The sequence below is a fragment of the Herpailurus yagouaroundi genome, unplaced genomic scaffold (assembly GCF_014898765.1).
Source record: "Herpailurus yagouaroundi ecotype Mexico unplaced genomic scaffold, PumYag 77, whole genome shotgun sequence".
NCBI classification, from domain to species: Eukaryota; Metazoa; Chordata; class Mammalia; order Carnivora; family Felidae; genus Herpailurus; species Herpailurus yagouaroundi.
Genome location: NW_024412388.1, coordinates 40,531,900 through 40,551,942, shown reverse-complemented (window position 1 = coordinate 40,551,942; position 20,043 = coordinate 40,531,900). Strand labels below are relative to the sequence as shown.

At 34.8% G+C, this 20,043-nt stretch overlaps 1 protein-coding gene across 3 annotated transcripts in view; it reads left to right on the top strand.

The window, feature by feature from the left end:
• The window catches only part of FAF1 (Fas associated factor 1), a 529,666-nt gene that overhangs the window by 360,745 nt on the left and 148,878 nt on the right, over window positions 1-20,043 (top strand). For all 3 annotated transcript variants that reach the window (XM_040470188.1, XM_040470190.1, XM_040470189.1), the window contains 4 exons: window positions 298-393; window positions 9,709-9,835; window positions 10,789-10,852; window positions 11,767-11,848. In XM_040470188.1, the coding sequence (XP_040326122.1) occupies window positions 298-393; window positions 9,709-9,835; window positions 10,789-10,852; window positions 11,767-11,848 (369 nt within the window). The remainder of the gene's footprint in view (window positions 1-297; window positions 394-9,708; window positions 9,836-10,788; window positions 10,853-11,766; window positions 11,849-20,043) is intronic.

The following is a 20,043-nucleotide window of genomic DNA, read 5'->3' as shown; positions in this document are numbered from 1 at the left end:
GCCAACCAACATCTTGATCTCAGACTTTCAACCTCCAGGACTGTGAGAAAATAGATTTATGTTGTTTAAGCCAACAAAAAAGAGGCCTTGACTATTGTAACATCCCATTGACTATTGTAACATCCCATATATGGAAAAATTTCAAATTTTCAAAGCCTTCCTGGTAATATAATGCATGGGCTACTAGAGTGAGCTTTCTAGTCTAACTTCAAAAATAATAGAAAATATCAAAAGTAAAGTCCTTTTGTGAAACATGGCCTCATTTTGTTTACAAATGATGGATTCTTCTTTTTACAGATGTGTCTTGCTGAATCAGGGCTATCTTATCCCTGCCATCGACTTACAGTGGGGAGAAGATCTTCACCTGCGCAGACCCGGGAGCAGTCCGAAGAGGTAAGCCTGTTTGCCAGCTTTTCGGTGAATAGGAGGCCTGTCTTTCACCTACCTGCCCACTTCCTATTCTTTTTTATCTGCCACACAAATGAATAGATAAAGTTAATGTAGCGTGAATAAAGTCTCAGTAAATTCTTGAAGACAGAAACTTTTCATGCGAGTTTATTGCTAACGTGCTCCTTCTTGGTGTATAAGTTTCATGTTTCAACAGACAGAATTCAGGTGAATTGGTTGAAATGAATTTTACTTAGAATTGACAGGTTGACTAAAGGATTTTCTTTGCTGCTAACTATATAGTAGAATACAGTTATTAGGACTGATCCTGAAGGTCCTTTAACTCCTGGAGTTGGAGCACTTTCTATGAGCCAGATGTTGTGCTTAATACTAGGTAACAAAGGTGAATAACACTGTTTCTATACCAAGGTGCTCAGAGTCAAACATGGTAAATTAGCAAATTAATAATAATGGCATAATGTAATAAAAGCAGTGATAGCATATAGGGTGTTATAAAAAGAGAAGAGGGGCAGATAAGATTCAGCGTGTTTGTGTATGGGATGTGTGTCTTTATGGGTCTGAACAGTGTTAAAAGGCAATATCTTTTCCATGGTTACAAATAGCACTCTGTGTCCAGCTATGACTTTGGATACAAGGGAATGGGGAAAGATAGATTGTACATTACAGTTTAGCTGTTTAAAAAGTTTTTATTGAGCTCCCACTATGTGCTAAGAAAAATCATCACCATGACTTAAAAAAGTGTATTGATAGAGGTCATAGCTAAATAATACAAAAAAAATGTTACTTATTTCAGTGTTTCAGGCTAACATATGATCCAAGTATTCAACAGATGGACTAGTCCAGTCAAACCTTTTTCCATTTACATTCTATACAAAATATAGTGCAAATTTTTATTTAAACTGACTATATATTTTGAACACTTATTGTGGAAGCTCCCACAGGACCTTTCCAGCCATCTTCTGAGTATGTATTTATATCAGTTAAATATGTGAAAGAGAAATTATATTCTAGTCCCTGCTCATCCTGTGAAAATGATAATTTGCTGCTCTGGTTTTTAACATTTTTTAGAAATCCACAAGAAAGAAAGGGTTTTCCTCTGCTACAAATACTACTGCACTGTTTTCTTGGGCCTCTAAAAATGTTAATTTCCTTTAAAGAGCCCACACTATTTTATTCAGCATTTTATCTCCCTAATCCTCATGAAAGAAAACATAATATTGAGTTTCACTGTTTGGCAGAAATTGCCAGAAATAATTTATTGAAATATTTCTTTCTTGAGGCGCCTGGGTGATTCAGTCAGTTAAGCATCCAACTCTTGATTTCAGCTCAGTTTGTGCATTCAAGCCCCACATCAGGCTCTGTGCTGACAGTGTGTAGCCTGCTTGGGATTCTCTGTCTGCCCCTCTCCCTCTTGTGCTTTCTGTCTCTCTTTCAAAAATAAATAAATAAACATTTTTAAAAAAGAAATATTTCTTTCTAGTGCTTGAGTATGTTTTTAGTGCTAAAGCAGGTTATGCTCCAACTCTTTAATGGATAAATCCACTACATTAAAATGTGGCCAATTAGCTCCACCCCATTATTCTGTGCTCTGAAAGGTGACAGATAACCTGTTTCACTTCATTTTATTTCCTTCTCTCACTCTCACAAATACGTGTTATTTGGCCAGACCCTTCAGCAAAAAAGAAGTCAGTGCCATATAGTAAAAGGAGTGTTGATGAGGCTGGCACACTCTAGGTTAGAGAAGAAGTAGAGTGGAGTTAGGAGGCTTTGCTAAACTAAAGAGTCACAGTCTTGGGAGTATCTAAAAATGTGATTATTTGGGATGAAACTATTACTTTTCCTTCTCTGGCTAATTGTAAATATCACCCTTTCAGGTGGCTGGTGAGAAATGGACGGACAAATGTGACTTGGGCTTTTATGCTGTCCTAGAATTATACAACTGAAAGGGATTTTTTAATTTGATTTCCAGTCTTCTCTCCATTCATCCCTCATTCATTTAAACATTTATTTAATGTCTTCTAGGTGCTAAACATTAGGACCATAGTTTGTATGCTGAAAGAGCTCACTCAGAATATACCTTCAAAATATACCTGTGTTTTATCTCCAGTAACAAAATTCTGTTTCATGAGGCAAACCAGTTCCATTGTTGAGCAACTCTGTCTGTTGATATCTTCCTTATATTAAACTGGAACCTGTGTTCCTGCAGCCTCCATCCAGTGGTTCTGCTTCTTTTTTTATGGTTTTAACCCTTTTCCTAAATGATTTCATGTTTCAGGACAATTACCATTTTTCTATTGACTGTCTTAAGCCTGGAGTTAGGAAGCAGATACTTGAGATCAGTAGTTAAATTTAAGTTTTGAATATTATGGATTATAGTTATTTGTCCTCTAGCTGGGGGAATTTTGTTTCTCATATCCTCCTTCTGGTCCTATACCTATATTTTTTTATGATTATTCACCATTTTAATTTCCTTCCCAGCCTTCCCTGCCCCTGACCACCTTTTAATGATCTTTCCATACCTCTGGGTACCTAGCTAAATATCTCCCTGTCCTTTTCCCAGGTGCTTAGGTGAGACAGGGTCTCATGGACCCAGTCTTCTGGAGAATTACCCAATTCTCAGTTGATAGAGAGGGAGGGGTACCCCAAGAATAAAAAAATAAACTTCAAATGTAGTTGACTAGTTAATTAGTTAATAACTTCAGTTAGGGAAACATCTATTGAATGCTCACTATGAGCTAGTCAGATGAATATAACCTGGTAATTTCATGTTATATAATTAACGAGAAAATTGAGGCAAACACAAGATACTAGGGGAGCACAAATATGGGGGTGGGAGGCACAATGTTCAAGAATATTTGCAAGCAAAAGCTGTGTCTGCTTTATTCACCTCTGTAGCCCTAACACCTAGTGTGGTACCTGGCCTGTACCAGCCACAAAATAAATATTGGTGAGTGAATATTTTTTTTAAAAGGAGAGAGGGAGGGGTAGGAGGAAGAGGAAAAGGAATAAGTTGGGAGGGGAGGAGGAGGAGGAAGAAAGACTAGAAGAATTTATATCCACATCAAATTATAAAGAATAAAGAACAGTCACCCAAATGAAGAAACATAGAAATAGAATTTCATTCAAAGGAAACAACATGGTCTGATGCTTTATATGCACAGAGATGAGTGCAGTTTGGTGTCTGTGCAAAATAAAGTGGAAGACGAAGATAAGAGATGAGGTGAAGGTGAATAGGACTTATAGGTCAAGTTGGGAACTTGAAATCTAGGCAGCCATAGAAGACTTTTAAGTATTTTTTAACATACACATTTTAGAGAAGAGCACTTTGGCTGCTGTGCAGAAGCTAGATGTAAGAGAAGCAGGACTGGAGGCAGAGAAATAAGTATGAATCTATTTTACTAGCACAGTTAAAGGATAATGAGATCCCAAACTAGAATATCATTGGTAAAAATAGAGAAGGATATGGATTCAGGAAGTGTTTTGGAGGGAAAATCAGTAGGACTGGTGACTGATAGGATCTGTGGGAGAAGAGAAAAGGAAGAGATAAGAATGATACCTAGGTTTTTTGGTTTAAGTGATGGAAAAGATTCATTCAGTATTCATCCAATAAATTCTGGTTACATGCCTCTTTATGCCTGGTACTGGTCTAAGTGCCAGGAATATAGCATTGAACAAAGCAAAGTCTTTCCATTAAGGAGCTTATACCTAACAAAATGAAATTGAACACAGATAATTGCCAAAAATCTGTATTTCAGTTTTTAAAACTTGGTGAGACAAGTATTTAGCTTGTCTGCCTGTGGTGCAATGCCACATACTGCTAGGGTCAATGCCATGTATTGCTGGAGGAGTCAATAGTATGTGGCATTGCACCACAGGCAGACAAGCTAAATAGTAGTCTGGTTCCTTCTGAACATTTCCATCTGAGTGCCCACTGCAGATTCACTCTGTACTAAATTGAACTTACCATATCTCCCCAGAAACCTATCTCCTCACCCATATTAATAATCATTGTCAACCCCAGCCAAAAACTGTTCATTCCAGTCACTGAGAGACCTGCTATTCTTTGAAACTGCACCAAATGAACTGATACCTCATGATTTTTATGACCCTTTCCTTTTGACTATTCAAATAGGGATATTTTTATGTCAGCATCAAATTTATTACCGTAATTTATTAGTTGAGAAATTTCTTGCTATCAGAGTTTATGTTCTACCCATTATCTTGATTTTACCCTTACTACCCTTTCCCACAACGAGGGAGGAGCAAGGGGTCTCTATTTCATTTTTATCCTCTGCCTCTATTGGTTCCTTCTCTTTATCCTAAAAACATGTTCAGGTCTTCCCTAAAAAAAAAAAAAAAAAAAAAAACTATTACTTCAGGCTTTAATCTACACTGGATGACTATTTCTTCACCTTCTATTCACTTAACTGACTACAGTTTGGGCTTTTTTCTACCAGCTGATTTAAATTGAATTTATGAGTCAGATACTCATTTTTATAAGATGCTATGCCATCTCTTTTCATTTTCACAGCAGCCTTTCTGGGTCAGTATTAGTCACATTCTATAGTGGGGGTGCAAAGACACTTGCCCAGTGTCATACAGAAAATAGTAGAGCCAGGTCTTTCAGTTATAAATTCAGGTTTCTTTCATGTGGTTTTTTGTCATAATACCTAACTAATAACTACCTAATAACTCTCTCTTCCTTGAGTTTCATCATACTGAACCTGTTTATAGTTCTTGTCTGCACTGAAATTTTCTCAGACCTTGCTTCTAAGATTTCTCTCTCACTTTCTATATTTTTTAATATAAAATTTATTGTCAAATTGGTTTCCATACAACACCCAGTGCTCATCCCAACAGGTGCCCTCCTCAGTGCCCATCACCCACCCTCCCCACCCTCCCACCCCCCATCAACCCTCAGTTTGTTCTCAGTTTTTAGGTCTCTTATGTTTTGGCTCCCTCCTTCTCTAACCTTTTTTTTTTTTTCTTCCCATCCCCCATGGTCTTCTGTTAAGTTTCTCAGGATCCACATAAGAGTGAAAACATATGGTATCTGTCTCTCTCTGTATGACTTATTTCACTTAGCATAACACTCTCCAGTTCCATCCACGTTGCTACAAAAGGCCATATTTCATTCTTTCTCATTGCCACGTAGTATTCCATTGTGTATATAAACCACAATTTCTTTATCCATTCATCAGTTGTTGGACATTTAGGCTCTTTCCATAATTTGGCTATTATCTAACTTTCTAATTTTTGACAGCTAATCTCTTCATCTCTTGTACTGTTTTTCCTTCTTCACCAACTGAAACAAGTATATATATGTTTACATATTTATATATCATAATTTTATATATATCTATAAATATACATATATATTTAATTTTTTAATGTTTTATTTATTTTTGAGAGAGAGGGAGACAGAATGCAAGTAGGGGAGGGGCAGAGAAAGAGGGAGACTCAGAATCTGAAGCAGGTTCCAAGCTCAAGCTGTCAGCACAGTTCCCACTGCTACTGCTCAAGTATAGGCTCTCAAGTCCTCTCACTTGGAACTTTGGAATAAGTTTTTCTTCTCACATCTCCAAATCAAAGCTGCCATATGCCAACATACTGCCCTAAACACACGTGCACACACACAGAGCCATCAGAGGTGTTCCCTTGATTATTCCTCTGCCTAAAAACCTTTTGTAGTTCTGTTGCCATCAAAGTAAGTCCAAATACCAATGCCAGTTTAAGGACTGCTGCAATGTAGTTCCATTGAAAATGTTTGCCCTTAGTGCTAGTCCATATTCTTCTCCCATATGTGGGGTTGATGATTCAGTTTGCTTTCCTGAATTCTTTATTGATTTTCTAAATATCCAATTCCTTGCTTGAATTTTTTCTCTGCCTAGAGTACAACTTCCTCCCTACCAGTCTTCCATTACATACTCTGTACAACATTGGTATCTCTTTTAAAAGTATGGGTTAATCCTGAGAAACTTAACAGAAACCCATGGGGGAGGGGAAGGAAAAAAAAAAGAGGTTAGAGTGGAAGAGAGCCAAAGCATAAGAGACCCTTAAAAACTGAGAACTAACTGAGGGTTGATGGGGGGTGGGAGGGAGGGAAGGGTGGGTGATGGGTATTGAGGAGGGCACCTTTGGGGATGAGCACTGGGTGTTGTATGGAAACCAGTTTGACAATAAACTTCATATATTGAAAAAAAAAATAAAAGTATGGGTTAAAATTACCACTTGTGTGAAGCCTTGCACAGTCTTCTTCACTGGTGCTAGAGTAACTCTTTTATTAGCCCACAGCCTTTGCTTGTACTTTTATTATATCTCTTATCACACTGAAAAGGACACATCTGCAACTAAATTATATCTTTGTACAAGTAGTTGCTGAAAGGAACATCTACTTCAGTTATAAGCTTGCCTTAGTGCCAAGTATATATAAGTCTAAATTTTGTCTCAAAGTTTGGTTCTTTCTCCTCTAGGAAGTTTGCTCTGATTTTTCTCATTACCAGTGTATTAAATGCTCTCCTCTGAACTTTACCTGTCATAACGCTTATCATTAGATATTATAATTATCTGTATATATTATATAGTGTTCCATAAGAGAATATAGACTACCTTGCATACAGGTTCAGGCAGTGTGGCATTTACTAGGGCTTTGTAAATGTTTTTAAATAATAATGGGAATAAATGAATGCCAATAAACAGCCAAAATAGAATCACAAATTTTTTTTAGCTGCTTTTCAAATTCTGAATAAATAACTTCTCTGGATTCAAAGAATTTTAAGGCTGCCATGACTGAACCAAGAGATTATGTATTCTCATCAGCAAACATTAATGAAAAAAAGATTGTTTATCTCACTTTTAGAAAAAGCTTTTCCTAACCTGTTAGATGACTGATAAGAAAATGTGAAGAGATTGGGAGTTCCTTATACATAATTAAGTAGCTCATTCTTGCACATACTTCAATAATTCATATTTGAAATATACTTTTTTCAACAAAATTGGCTTTTTAGATAACTCCCTTTGAAGATGTTGTCGTTGTAGGATTTTGCTTTCTGGGTCTTAAGAGATTTGGGAATTCTATACTTTATGAAGACAAAATGAATAATGGGTTAGTTACATAGGCACAAAATTAAAATCACTATCTTAGTATGATGTAAAGTCCTGTTGTTAGGGAAAGGGGCTATTATTTGAAAACTGGATTAGGAGAAGAAGTTTAGATGTAGGGGAGTGAGTAAGGTAAAAGGAGTAAGGAAAAAAATGGTATGTAGAACAATCCTTTTCTTTTTACTCTCTGTGTCCTGCAACCCTTCTTCTTAACCTGATGCCTCTTAAAAGGAAAGATGAATGTTAGGCAAGACTAAGTGAAAGCTAAGGTGAGAGCTTAGCTGATAGAGAATGTGTTGTTTGTCATACTAGACCTTTGTTTCTTTCTGCTAGTCTATCCTGATGGAACTGTAGTGTACCTTTTAGATCCTGAGCCTTTACTTGTTTAAGACTGAGCCTCAAAGTTCAGGGAACTTTGTGCTCCAGATATTTGCCAGACTGAAACATAGCGGGGGAATTCAGACACAGTAATGGTCCTAGTAAATGTGTTGTTTTGTAAAGGATGCTCTCTCACCACTTTGAAATGAGAAGGGGTTTTCGAATTTTGAGGCTATTGAATTGCTGAAATCCGGAGGAGATCTTGGCCCTACAAAGCAAAACACTCAAGTGGGATTAGAATCCTAAGTAGAACCAAGGTGTCTGTGAGAAATAGTAATTTGGTCAAAATAGCAGATAGACTGCTTAGGATAAGGACCATTCATTTTTACTCATGCAGTAAGTATTTGTTCATTATCTTCTCTATTCAGGCCATTGGGAAGTCTGTCGAACAGATAAGAGGGAAAAATGTTACAATTCTGGGCATCAATGCTTGGTTATGCCCAAGAAGGAAATGCTAAGCTGAGTCAAATGTAAATATCTTGGCTTTCTTATTTGGAGCTGTTAGACTTGCTGGATCAGTTATTTTAAAAAATTGTTTCATAGTGTTCTGAGATCCTTTGGAGGTACCCCAGCTATCAAAGGGATATGAGAAAGAAAAGGCCAACGCCAGGAGCCTTAGGCTCCCCCATTGCCTTCTCCCCTGCATCAGCCAGAGTGGCCTTACTTTTGTATATGGTATGCATTGTAATTTTACATAATATTTTGCCATGGGGCCAGGGGAAAGAGGTAAAACATTGATAAGAAAGATCTTTAAAATCGCTTCTAGCTTTAAAATCTATGATTGTATAACTGTCTAAACTCTGACATCCCTCTAGCCAAGTTTTACGAGTCTTTGATTCTTAGTTTCCCTTGATGCTTTCCTGGCAAATATTTATCTCTAAGTTAGGTTCTTCTGCATAGACCAGAATCAACTAGTTTCCCCATTTTCATAGTTTAAGTGCATAGTACCGTATTTTAAAAAGATAGAAATTTCATTTATTAAATAGTCTTTATAGATTCTATTTACTGAACCTAGTATAGACAGGCATTTAGCCAGATACCTTGCTGGGACCCTCTTCTCATTCAAGGCATAAATATTTGTCTTCACAGTTTGGGTGTTTTAGATCTCAGTATTTTTGAAATTCTGTTCTTACCTAGAGATTAGCAGCCTAGTGCATTTTTTTGAAGCTGATGTTTTTAATTGTAATACTTTAAATCTCAACGGATGTTGCTGAAAACAAAATAAACAGCATATTTATCGGTGCCCAACATGTAGTAAATGAACATTTACTGAATCATATATCTCATATTTAATAGCCTATACTTTACAAAAAGCTTTCATATATAGTGTTATTTCATGTTACCTCTAATAACACTGAGGAAAGTGTACCATTTTTCACTAATGAGAAATTTGAGAACCACTGCAGTAAGGAAGTGGCAGTTTGAAATAGAGATTACTGTGAGCTTTTTAAAAGACTCATATAGCTTGCTTTGTGTCTGACCTCTCTGTACCCATCTCCTCATTTATTGAGCAAATATTTATTGAGCACTTACTTGTGTACTATGTGCTGGGGATAAAACAGACAAAAATCCCTGTCTTCATTCAGTTTGTAAGCATCCTTCATTTTCCCTCAGGTTCCAACCTTTAGTATAGGGGTATCACAGCAAGTTTAGAAATATGTAAGCCTTAAAATGAAAAATATTAAGATTTCCTCTAGCAAATGGCTTCTTATTTAATAAAACTATTATAATACTAATGTTCTATTGTAGTTATATAACTTATGTTTTGGAATTTTATTTCCTAAAGTCAATTTAAAGCTAATCAGGACTTTTCTCAAATAGCAAAGCACCGATGTTCATATGGTTAGTGATAGTGATGGAGATGACTTTGAAGATGCTTCCGAATTTGGGGTGGATGATGGAGAAGTATTCGGCATGGCATCATCTGCCCTGAGAAAATCTCCAATGAGTGAGTATTAATAGCTTTTTGGGTCCAACGTTATAATTCTACTCTCTACTGCAGAAACTTAGGAAGAACAATGAACTTAAAAATCTCTTACTGACTTTCCAGGTTTACAGGGAGAAAATTTAGCAAGTAGGCACATTATTCATTAGAACCAGAGCCTCTTGAATTTTTATTTTATTAACCTCAACATTTCCCAATGCTTCAGTAAAATTCATTAAAAATGTAAAGGAATGTATAGATTTGTTTCATGTGTATAATTAGTTATGAGTCTGTCTCTTTACTTTAAATCTAGAGCCTGATAAACAAATAGCTATACTTCTGTGACTTGACTTGTTTCCCCACATCTTATTGGAGGTATAAGTTTTAAGAGTAGTATTGCTTTTCCATTCACCGGTATCACCTTTCGAAGGAAAGAAAAGTAAACTAAATGGGACATCTCCTTTTCTTTCACTCTACAAAATATATACTATAGAATCACAAGTGATACTATATGCAAAATTACCATTAAAATAAATCCTTAAATGGCTCATTTACTCAGTGAAATTAGGTAACTCCCTTGAGCAGAAATAGATGTGGTCAATTTACTTAAAATTGACCATCTTCCTTATAAATAAGATTTTTAAGAAACTCGAGATCCTTTTTACATAATTTAATTACAAGATACCATTTTAAGACAACATTAAAATCCTAATGATGACTGGCACATATTTGAAATACTTAAGATCGTGTCAGTTGGTTTTCCAAAATTTATGAGCTTGGAATTTTTTTAAGGTTTGATGAAATGTCCAGTTAAAATGTCTCTTCAGATATATCACAAAAGCTAAAATTTAATTTTATTTCCTCTTTATTGATTAAATATATTTCTTATATGTGGGATTAGATGTTATGTGGTTTGTTTTTTGTGTCTATTTGTTTTGTTTTTTTGGTTTTTGTTTTTTCTTTTGTTTGTTTTTTAGTGCCAGAAAACGCAGAAAATGAAGGAGATGCCTTATTACAATTTACAGCAGAGTTTTCTTCAAGGTAGGGTTAGGACATTAAATATATAAAATTGATGTTTTTTTAATGCTACTGTGATTTTTCTGGAGCAATTTTAATCACAGATTGTCTTTAATTTTTCTGTGAAGTATTCAAAGTATGTGTTTCACTAGTAAGCCACTTATGCCACTTCAGAGATGCATTCATGTTATCTCTATATAGAAGCAAAATAAGTGGATTACAAAATGTGGATCAAATTAATATATTGACTATATTCCCAAAAGGACTGTGTTATAGAATACTAATTTTTAGTATATCATAGGATAAACAAAAATATCCTTTAAAATAGTATTAAATTTAAAAATAATTTTAAAATTTTAAATATAAGTGAATTTTTCTTTTAGTTTTTGTTTTGGAACTGTTTAACATTTCTTCTTTTAAGAGTCTACTATAAAATGTGTTATATGCATTTGAGATTCTTGTAAGGTGTTTAAGTAAAGAAGATTTGAATATTTAACCCTAACTTTTGTTTAAATGATGTTTCTCTCTAGTTCTGTTTTCCAATGTAATATAATTTGGAAAGTTTGCAAGATACAATTTTTTCCCCTCTCTGTTGGACTTCCGGAATAAGTTAACTAAAATGGAAAGTTAAGGCTTCTGTAAGGGAAATCTTATGAAAGTGGATAACCAAGAATCACTACTTATAAATGCCATGGTTTTATAGCATTTATTAAATCCATTTGCTAGATGTAATTAAAATTCCAGTATTCTGATATAATCAGTATAGACCAAAAAAATTTCTAAGAACTAGTGAAGCCTTTAAAGAAATGTTTTAATGTTTGATCTGTACTTAAGAGATACTAGTGCCAACATTTACTTAGAAGATGCTGATTAGACTTGTGAAACTTTGAGGTAAATTTGAAATGTATTTTAATTAATAGACATAATTTTTCCTATAGATATGGTGACTGCCATCCTGTATTTTTTATTGGCTCATTAGAAGCTGCTTTTCAAGAGGCCTTCTATGTGAAAGCCCGAGATGTAAGTGCAATCTTAAACCTTTTCTGATTAAAAAGTGCATCTCCTATAGGTTTACCACCAGGCCTCAGGCAATGCTTAATGTTTTCTGTGTTTTTCAGATTGAAGACTTGATTTTGTTTGTGGTTCATCTACCATCCTAGTCATCACCAAGATGCCCATTTCAGAGGGGCAATAGTATAATAGGGTATTGCTGCCTCATGTAGATGGCTTTGTCAAGCTCTGAAACAGGAGGTTTTTTCGGTGGGGGGGAGAGGCAGGGGGCGGTGGACATGCTTAGAAGGGACCAGGCTACCTGTGTATGTTCTCTTCAGTTACATGATTGACAGGTTCTTGCTAAAAGAGGTTTCTTTCAGTCATTTCCCAAAATGACCATCTAATAAAACATATCTAATAACTGCAATATTTTTTTCTCAAAACTCACTTTAGATACAAAAATATAGAAATGGGCTTTGTGATGTTGAAATCAGGTAGACTGACATTTATGACAAGAATTCAGAAAGTACAGTGCAGCAAGAATATTCTATACACTCTATATGTTGATACAGCAGTGAAGACCTCAGTAATCTGGCTCCTACCTGTCTGCACAGCTTCAACTCTTCCTGTTCCCTACCTTACAATTAATAAATTTAGTAATAATGTTCCATTTGTGTTTCCCCATAATCTTGCTCTTTGTTCATGCTTCTCTGCTGTAAGGAATGCCTTCATTCTGCCTTTTCCTGATTGACTCCTACTCTTCCTCTAAGACTTAGTTGTTCCTGACTCTTCCACTGTTGTCACTATTCCACCTCCTCCTTTAGTACTTTGTAAGGAAACCCTCTGCTTTTTATTGTTACATTTAACACATTGCTTACAATTATTCTCTGCATATGTCTTCTCAAAAGACTTAATTTCTTTTTGGCAGTGACTGTGTACCTACATCCCTATACATAGTAAATACTTTATATATTTACTGAATGAAGGAAAAAAAGAGAATGGAAGGAAGAAATAGTGTAGAGTGGAGGAAAAGTTACTAGAATTAAAGAGGGCAAGAAGTGTTGAGACTAGAGTGTAAGAATTCCTCCGAAATTCCTGAAATTCCTGTTCTGACCTAAGGAAAATTTCATCTTAAACAAATTTTTTAAATGGACAATAATTAGTGATCAAACTTAGAGCAATCAATGATAGTTGAATGAAGTTGATTAAGAAACAGAAACTGTTCTTTACCTAAACTAAGAATAGTGGACTAGCCCATTATAAAGGCTTTTTTAAACATCTATTTTTTAACCATTACATATTTATTAAATGGATGTTATTTTGAAGAAATAAATATTTACAATAAAATATATTTGTAACAATAATTACAGTAGTATTAATATATTTGTAATATTTACGTGTTTATTGTTTCCATAAATACAGATTTATGGAAAATACTGAAAAGCAAAAAGGAAATATTCTAACATAGATTAACAGTTTTATGATTCATATTCTTTCCATTTTTAATATATTTTAATGAATCATTTTGCATGTATTTAATATTATTGCGTCATGTTATAATCCTGTTAAAATAGCTTATTTTCACCTTTTAACAACATGATCATTTGCTTAATTATTTCATAGTATTTTAACTCGTTATTAAAATAATTCTTAATATAGAAAAAGTAAAAAGAATAGTACAATCAACATCCAAATCTCTCATACTTAGATTTAATAATTAACAAATGTTGCCATATTTGCTTCTTCCATATATAGACATCCCAAAGTTTCAATGCAGATATAAGCCTTAGTAAACTTCATTCTTTTTTTAATGTTTATCTTTGAGAGAGATAGAGAGACAAAGAGAGACAGAGTGCGAGCAGGCGAGGGGCAGAGAGAGAGGGAGACACAGAATCTGAAGCAGGCTCCAGGCTGTAAGCTGTCAGCACAGAGCCTGACTCAGGGCTCAGACCCACGAACAGTGAGATCATGACCTGAGCCAAAGTTGGATGCTCAACCAACTGAGCCACCCAGGCGCCCCAGCCTTAATAACTTCAAAAGTTTAACTGCCAAACATTTATAAAAGAGCAGCATTTGAAATGTAATCATTCACATTTTTATACTTGTTTAGTTTTGTGATTTTGATAAATTTTTGTTTCAGTTCTTCTCTGAAAATGGCAAGCATTGATTAGAACAGAAAATAAATGTAAAATTTATTATTCAAAATATACAAAAACAAACAAATATAAAGAATTTGAACTTTCATATGATTTTTTTTAAGTTTGTGGCAGTTAAAGTTTTGAAATAATTAAAACTTAAACTGCGTGATACCCTTGTATATTCATTATTTTTGGTTAAACCATTTTAAAGTACATTACAGATATCATATCTTATGCCTAAAAAATCTATATATATTTTCCAAAAAATAATTATATTCTCCTATATAATCACAATACCATTATCACATATAACAATTAACAGTAATTTCCTAATATCATCTAATATCCAGTGAACATTCAGACTTCACTAGCTGTTCCCAAAATGTCTTTTTAACTTTTTTTTTTTTATCACAATCTACTCAAGGATCACAAAATATATTTAGTTGTTGGATTTCTTAAATTCCTTTTAAACAAGCACCCTCTCCTCCCCAGTCCTGTTTCCTCCCCCTCCCTCCCCTCAATAACATTTGCTTTGTGAAGAAATCATGCTAGATGACTTATAGACTGTTCCAAATTCTGGATTTGTATAATTGCTTCCTTGTGATATTATTTAACTTGTTCCTCTATCCCTGTATTTCCTGAGAAATGGATATCAGGTCTAAAAGCTTTGTCAGATTCAGATCAAACTTTTCTTGCAAGAATGCTTTGTAAGTAATGCTGAATACTTTATTAAAACAGGAATCTAATAGGTTATAGAGTCTCTCATTGTATGGCCATGTTATTGTATTTAAACAATCACTTATTATTGGACCTAAATATGGTTGAAAGTAGTTGAAGTAACTGGAAAATGTTAGGGCCTTTTGTAACTTAAACTATAGCTCCCCAAATAGCCATAAATATACAGTACAAAATAGACAAAAGAACTTGTTCTAAATGTCTTATATAATAAACTGGCATTTGGATTTATTCAGACTGATTATCCAGGGGAACACAACTCTTGCTTATTAACTTCTGGATATTCTAATGAAACTATTGATTGTTTGCTTTTGACTAGTGTCGGTGTTTTAACAAATGAAAATCATTGGGATGATTTTCATTTGTTAAAGCAAATTTCACATTTGTGAAATTAAATGTTTTGCCTCATATTAGATTCATACCAAAATCCACTGACCTCTTTGGACTCCTAAACTGTCTTTATCTTTTCCCCCTCATCCAACACTTTCTGTCCTCATTTCTCTTTTACAAGTTAAAGAACAACTGTTTACACATTGTTATTACATTACTGTAAACTTACATAAAATTTATCCACATAATGGATAATTTATTCAGGATTAAATCTAAGCAGATACATTTATTATGGTCATCAGCCAAGTTATATATATCTACTTTTAATTAAAGAGAACAGGGTCCACATAGAAATAATACTGTTACTACAGATTTATATGGTGCTGTATTATTTATAGAACATCTTTCCTGTATGTATCTCATTTGAACCCCACAACAAACCAGTGAGATAGGGGCATATAATGTCAAGATTCCCATTGTAAAGATGAGCAGGCTCAGAAACACAATACAGTTTAACCAAAGCCCATCAGTAGTAAGTACTGGAGGCCAGATAAGAGCTCAGGTTCCAACACAGGTAAGTGTGATTTACACCATACCACTATATTTCAAAGTTCATCTCTCCTTTTCAGATTTCACATTTGAGACTTAAAACAAATCTTTTTCAATATTATTTTATAAAACTTGTGAATGAAACATTTTTAAGAAAACAGTTGGCCGATGTTCACATATTTTAAAAGCAAGTGTGACAGATACTGTGGCATTCTTACTAAATTTCTTTCATCTTAAATATCACATGTTTAATTTAAACTGTGGGAGGCACATTAATTTTACCAGGGCAACAGATGAGCCTCAAGCACCAGCATTCTTTACTTGAAGTGAGAAATTGAGTTCCAAGAGTAAATAAAAACAAGATTGAAGGTTTAAATCCTCTGCTAGGCTTTTTGAACTTATATACTCATTAAATGTTTATTGGAGTGGTGGGATTACAAAGGATTTGGGGAGCTTCATCAACTGGTATATAGTTAATCACTAAGTAAAACACTACATTTGATAAAGTGTTTCTCACGATGCCACATTCAATCCATCTTAATGAAAACTGCTCAAACTGATTTCATTTGAGAGTACTTGATAAAGAGAGTGCCCATGGTTCTTTCTGCCTTTTTCATGAGAAATTTAAAACACCATCCAAAGCAGAGCTCCAACTTTAGTAAAATAGGTATTGTAAGTTCTTGTGTTTAAGTATGTTGTGACAGAGACAGACTTCTGGCAACAGGTTCATCAGTTTTATGACCTCCTCCTATGCCCTTAACTGTTAGAGATGTTCATGCACTTGAGGGCCATAAATATTTATCACATGCCTACGAAGGACCTGGACTATAGAGCTTTCCTGCCCTTGAGGTGCTCGCAGTTTAATGGGGAGGATAATATAAGCATCCATATAGTATAATATGCTATAGAAGCAAAGAGGAGAGGTATTTCATCTACCTTAGAAAGTTTAGGGAGATTTCTTGAGGTACATCTGACCTGAATCTTATAAGATAAGCAATACTTAGCCAAATAACAAAATTCTAAACAGAATAAAAGGTCAAAAGCAAAGGCAAGAAGATTAAAATTAGAGAATTACAACCAAAAAATTAAGACCAGGAGAAAAAATGCAAGACAGTTGGATTACAGGACATGAGGCTGGGAAGATCAGCAGGGGCCATGGCATGGAAGGGGCTGTGATTCCTTGTTATTACCTGGCATTTAAAAGATATTTATTGAATAAAGCTTATATTATCTTTAGATAAGTGAGAGCCAATGGTTAATAACCTTAATTAAGGTTGCAGAAGAGTTACCACTGGCCACACCACAATTTCCTAGGAGTTTTTTTCTTTTTTTTAATATTTATCTTTTTTTTTATTTTTACAAAGCCTTCACAAAAGCTGTCGTATCAAGAATTGTAATAGCAGTATCAGTTGTGTGTCAGCTGCTTAAGATTTTTTTTCTATTTAATGAAGATTTTTTTTTATTGCTTTAATTTAATTTAATTTTTTTATTTATTTTTTTATTTATATATGAAATTTATTGTCAAATTGGTTTCCATACAACACCCAGTGCTCATCCCAAAAGGTGCCCTCCTCAATACCCATCACCCACCCTCCCCTCCCTCCCACCCCCCATCAACCCTCAGTTTGTTCTCAGTTTTTAAGGGTTTCCTCTTATGTTTTGCCTCCCTCCCTCTCTAACCTTTTTTCTTTCTTCCCCTCCCTAATGGTCGTCTATTAAGTTTCTCAGGATCCACGTAAGAGTGAAAACATATGGTATCTGTCTTTCTCTGTATGACTTAGTTCACTTAGCATAACACTCTCCAGTTCCATCCACGTTGCTACAAAAGGCCACTTTCAACAATACCCAATTATGGAAAGAGCCTAAATGTCCATCAACTGATGAATGGAGAAACTGTGGTTTATATACACAATGTTTATCTTTTTTTGAGAGAGAGAGACAGAGAGAGAGACAGAGCGCAAGCAGGGAAGGGGCAGAGAGAGAGGGAGACACAGAATCCGAAGCAGGCTCCAGGCTCTGAGCTGTCAGCACAGAGCACAACAAAGGGCTTGAACTCTTGAACCAGGAGATCATACCCTGATCCAAAATCAAGAGTCAGATGCTTAACTGACTGAGCCACCCAGGCACCCCTCCCTAGGAGTTTCCTAAAGATGGTTCTTTTTCTCCTTATTGCCTCCCTACCTCTTATTCCTGCTACCTCTGAATTCTGTACAAAAAAAAAGTGCCCTAGAGAGTGATTAAACATTTGTAATAACTAAAAACCAACAGCAATAAAAATCTCAGTGCCACGGTTTATCTCCCACATGAAGCATTGTTCATTTCCTAGCATCCCCTTGGGAGACTGGGCTTTGATATCAGTAATCCTGTTACACCTCCTTAGATCTTGACTTCAGACCCAGTGCTGTTTCCAAATATTACACATAATTTAAGGAAACCAATGCTCAATTCTTAATTTCCCACTTAGTAATTCTGTGGCCCTAAACAAGTAATCAGCTTGTTTCTTATCTGGGGAAGAAAACCAAAAGGGAGATGATGATACAGTTTTTTTGAGGATTAAATAGGATGCTATCCTTAAATGCACCCAGCACTATGGCTAAAGTGGTGTAAAGCAATTTGGGACAAATTTGAAATGTTTGTAAAATAACAAAACTGATTTATTCATACAATTTATGAACTAATTCTAAGAAAGGAATTTTGAGAACCCCTATATAAGTGTTTACAGCACTAAAATAACTGCTCTGCTTTAACAATGTTTGTTATCAAGATTTATTACTTTACTTTAAAAAAATCAGCCTATTTTAAAGTAATGCTGTTTCCACTTCATGTTTAAAAATGTAAATACCATCACTGATCAATATTTTTCAAGAAAAATAATTTCTTCACAAATCTGAAGCTACAGCCGTAGTTGGTGAGTTTCTATCCCTCCATTATCCAGAAAAAATAGGCAAACAAACTTATTTGTGGTTTAGAAAATATGCTCAGTCTCTTCATTTTGTCTTTGTTTTCTTTTCAATTTAAATTCCTTAAAGTCAGGCATTGTCTTTAGAGTAATTTTCTATGACAGCTATGACAGCATCCTGCACATGTGTGAGATAAGAACTATGATGCTAATATAACTTTGCTACATATGTTTTCATTGTTGTAAAGAAAAAAAAGAAAGAAAATAATACAGGTACATTTAAAGTAGAAAACAAGTAACCGCATAATTCCAAACCTGAAAATAATTACTATTAAATGTTATTTTACTATTAAATGTGTGGTTGTTGGTTTGGTTTTTTTTTTTTGTTGTTTTTTTTTTTTGTTGTTGTTTTTTTTGAAAGAAAGACAAAACAAAATCTGGGGAGAGGGGCAGAGGGAGAGGGAGAGAATCTTAAGCAGTCTCCACGCTTAGTGAGTAGCCTGAGTCAGGGCTTGATCCCACAACCCTGGGATCATGACCTGAGCTGAAACCAAGAGTCAGATGTTCAACCAATTCAGCCAACCTGGCGCCCCTTAAATGTGATTTTTTTTAAATCTCCAAATATGTATATCAGAAAACATGTTGATATGTTTTACATAAATGAAACCATACTAAATATGCTGTTCTGTAATTAGATGTTTCCACTAAATATCTTCCATAATATAAGAAATACAGATTAAAACTACACTAATACATCATTTTCACATATCATAATAGCAAAAATTTTTCTGCATATATACCTAAGCATAGAGAAATAAGATAAATACAAGGATATTTATTACAGCATTGTTTATAATAGCAAATAATTCGAAATATCTTAAATTTCATTCATACAGTGGAATACTATGTGACCATTAAAAACAGTGAAGTCACTTTATATATATTGATGTGGAATGATGTTCAAGATACTTTGTAAAGGGGAAAAAGTGAGATGCATAACTGTATAGTATATCTCCTTTTGTGCTATAAAGATTATGTGTGTACATAGATAGACTATTAAAACACACACACATACACACCAACCCCCTACTATGACTTTAACCATCCTGGGTCTCAAATATATGTAATATGGCACACCTGGCATTTCAGATAGTTGTACATTTCAGTACTACAAATCCCAGTAGGCTATCCTCTCTGGGTTAAATAGACTGGACTACAAGCTAATAGTGAAGGCTCTCCCTGACCTTTGCATGAAGGCTAGACTAACAACCTCCATGTCTTCTTTTGCCTTCATGCCTACTTGGCCTTCTGAAAACAGGGTCCTCTCCTCTCTTCTCACTAAACAGGTGTACAAGATGGAGCTTTCTAAAGGACCAGTTAGGTCATTCACATTAGGCCGGTGTTAGTTACAGTCCCTTAAAGTATAATTCAGGGCCCACTGGAGTCTGTGAGAGTCTTTCTGATGGGCCACAAACTAATCCATAAATGGATATCTTTTCTTTAGATCAGTGTGGAGCCTGCTTGGGATTTTCTGTCACCCTCTCTGCCCCTCCCCCCATTCACACATTCAC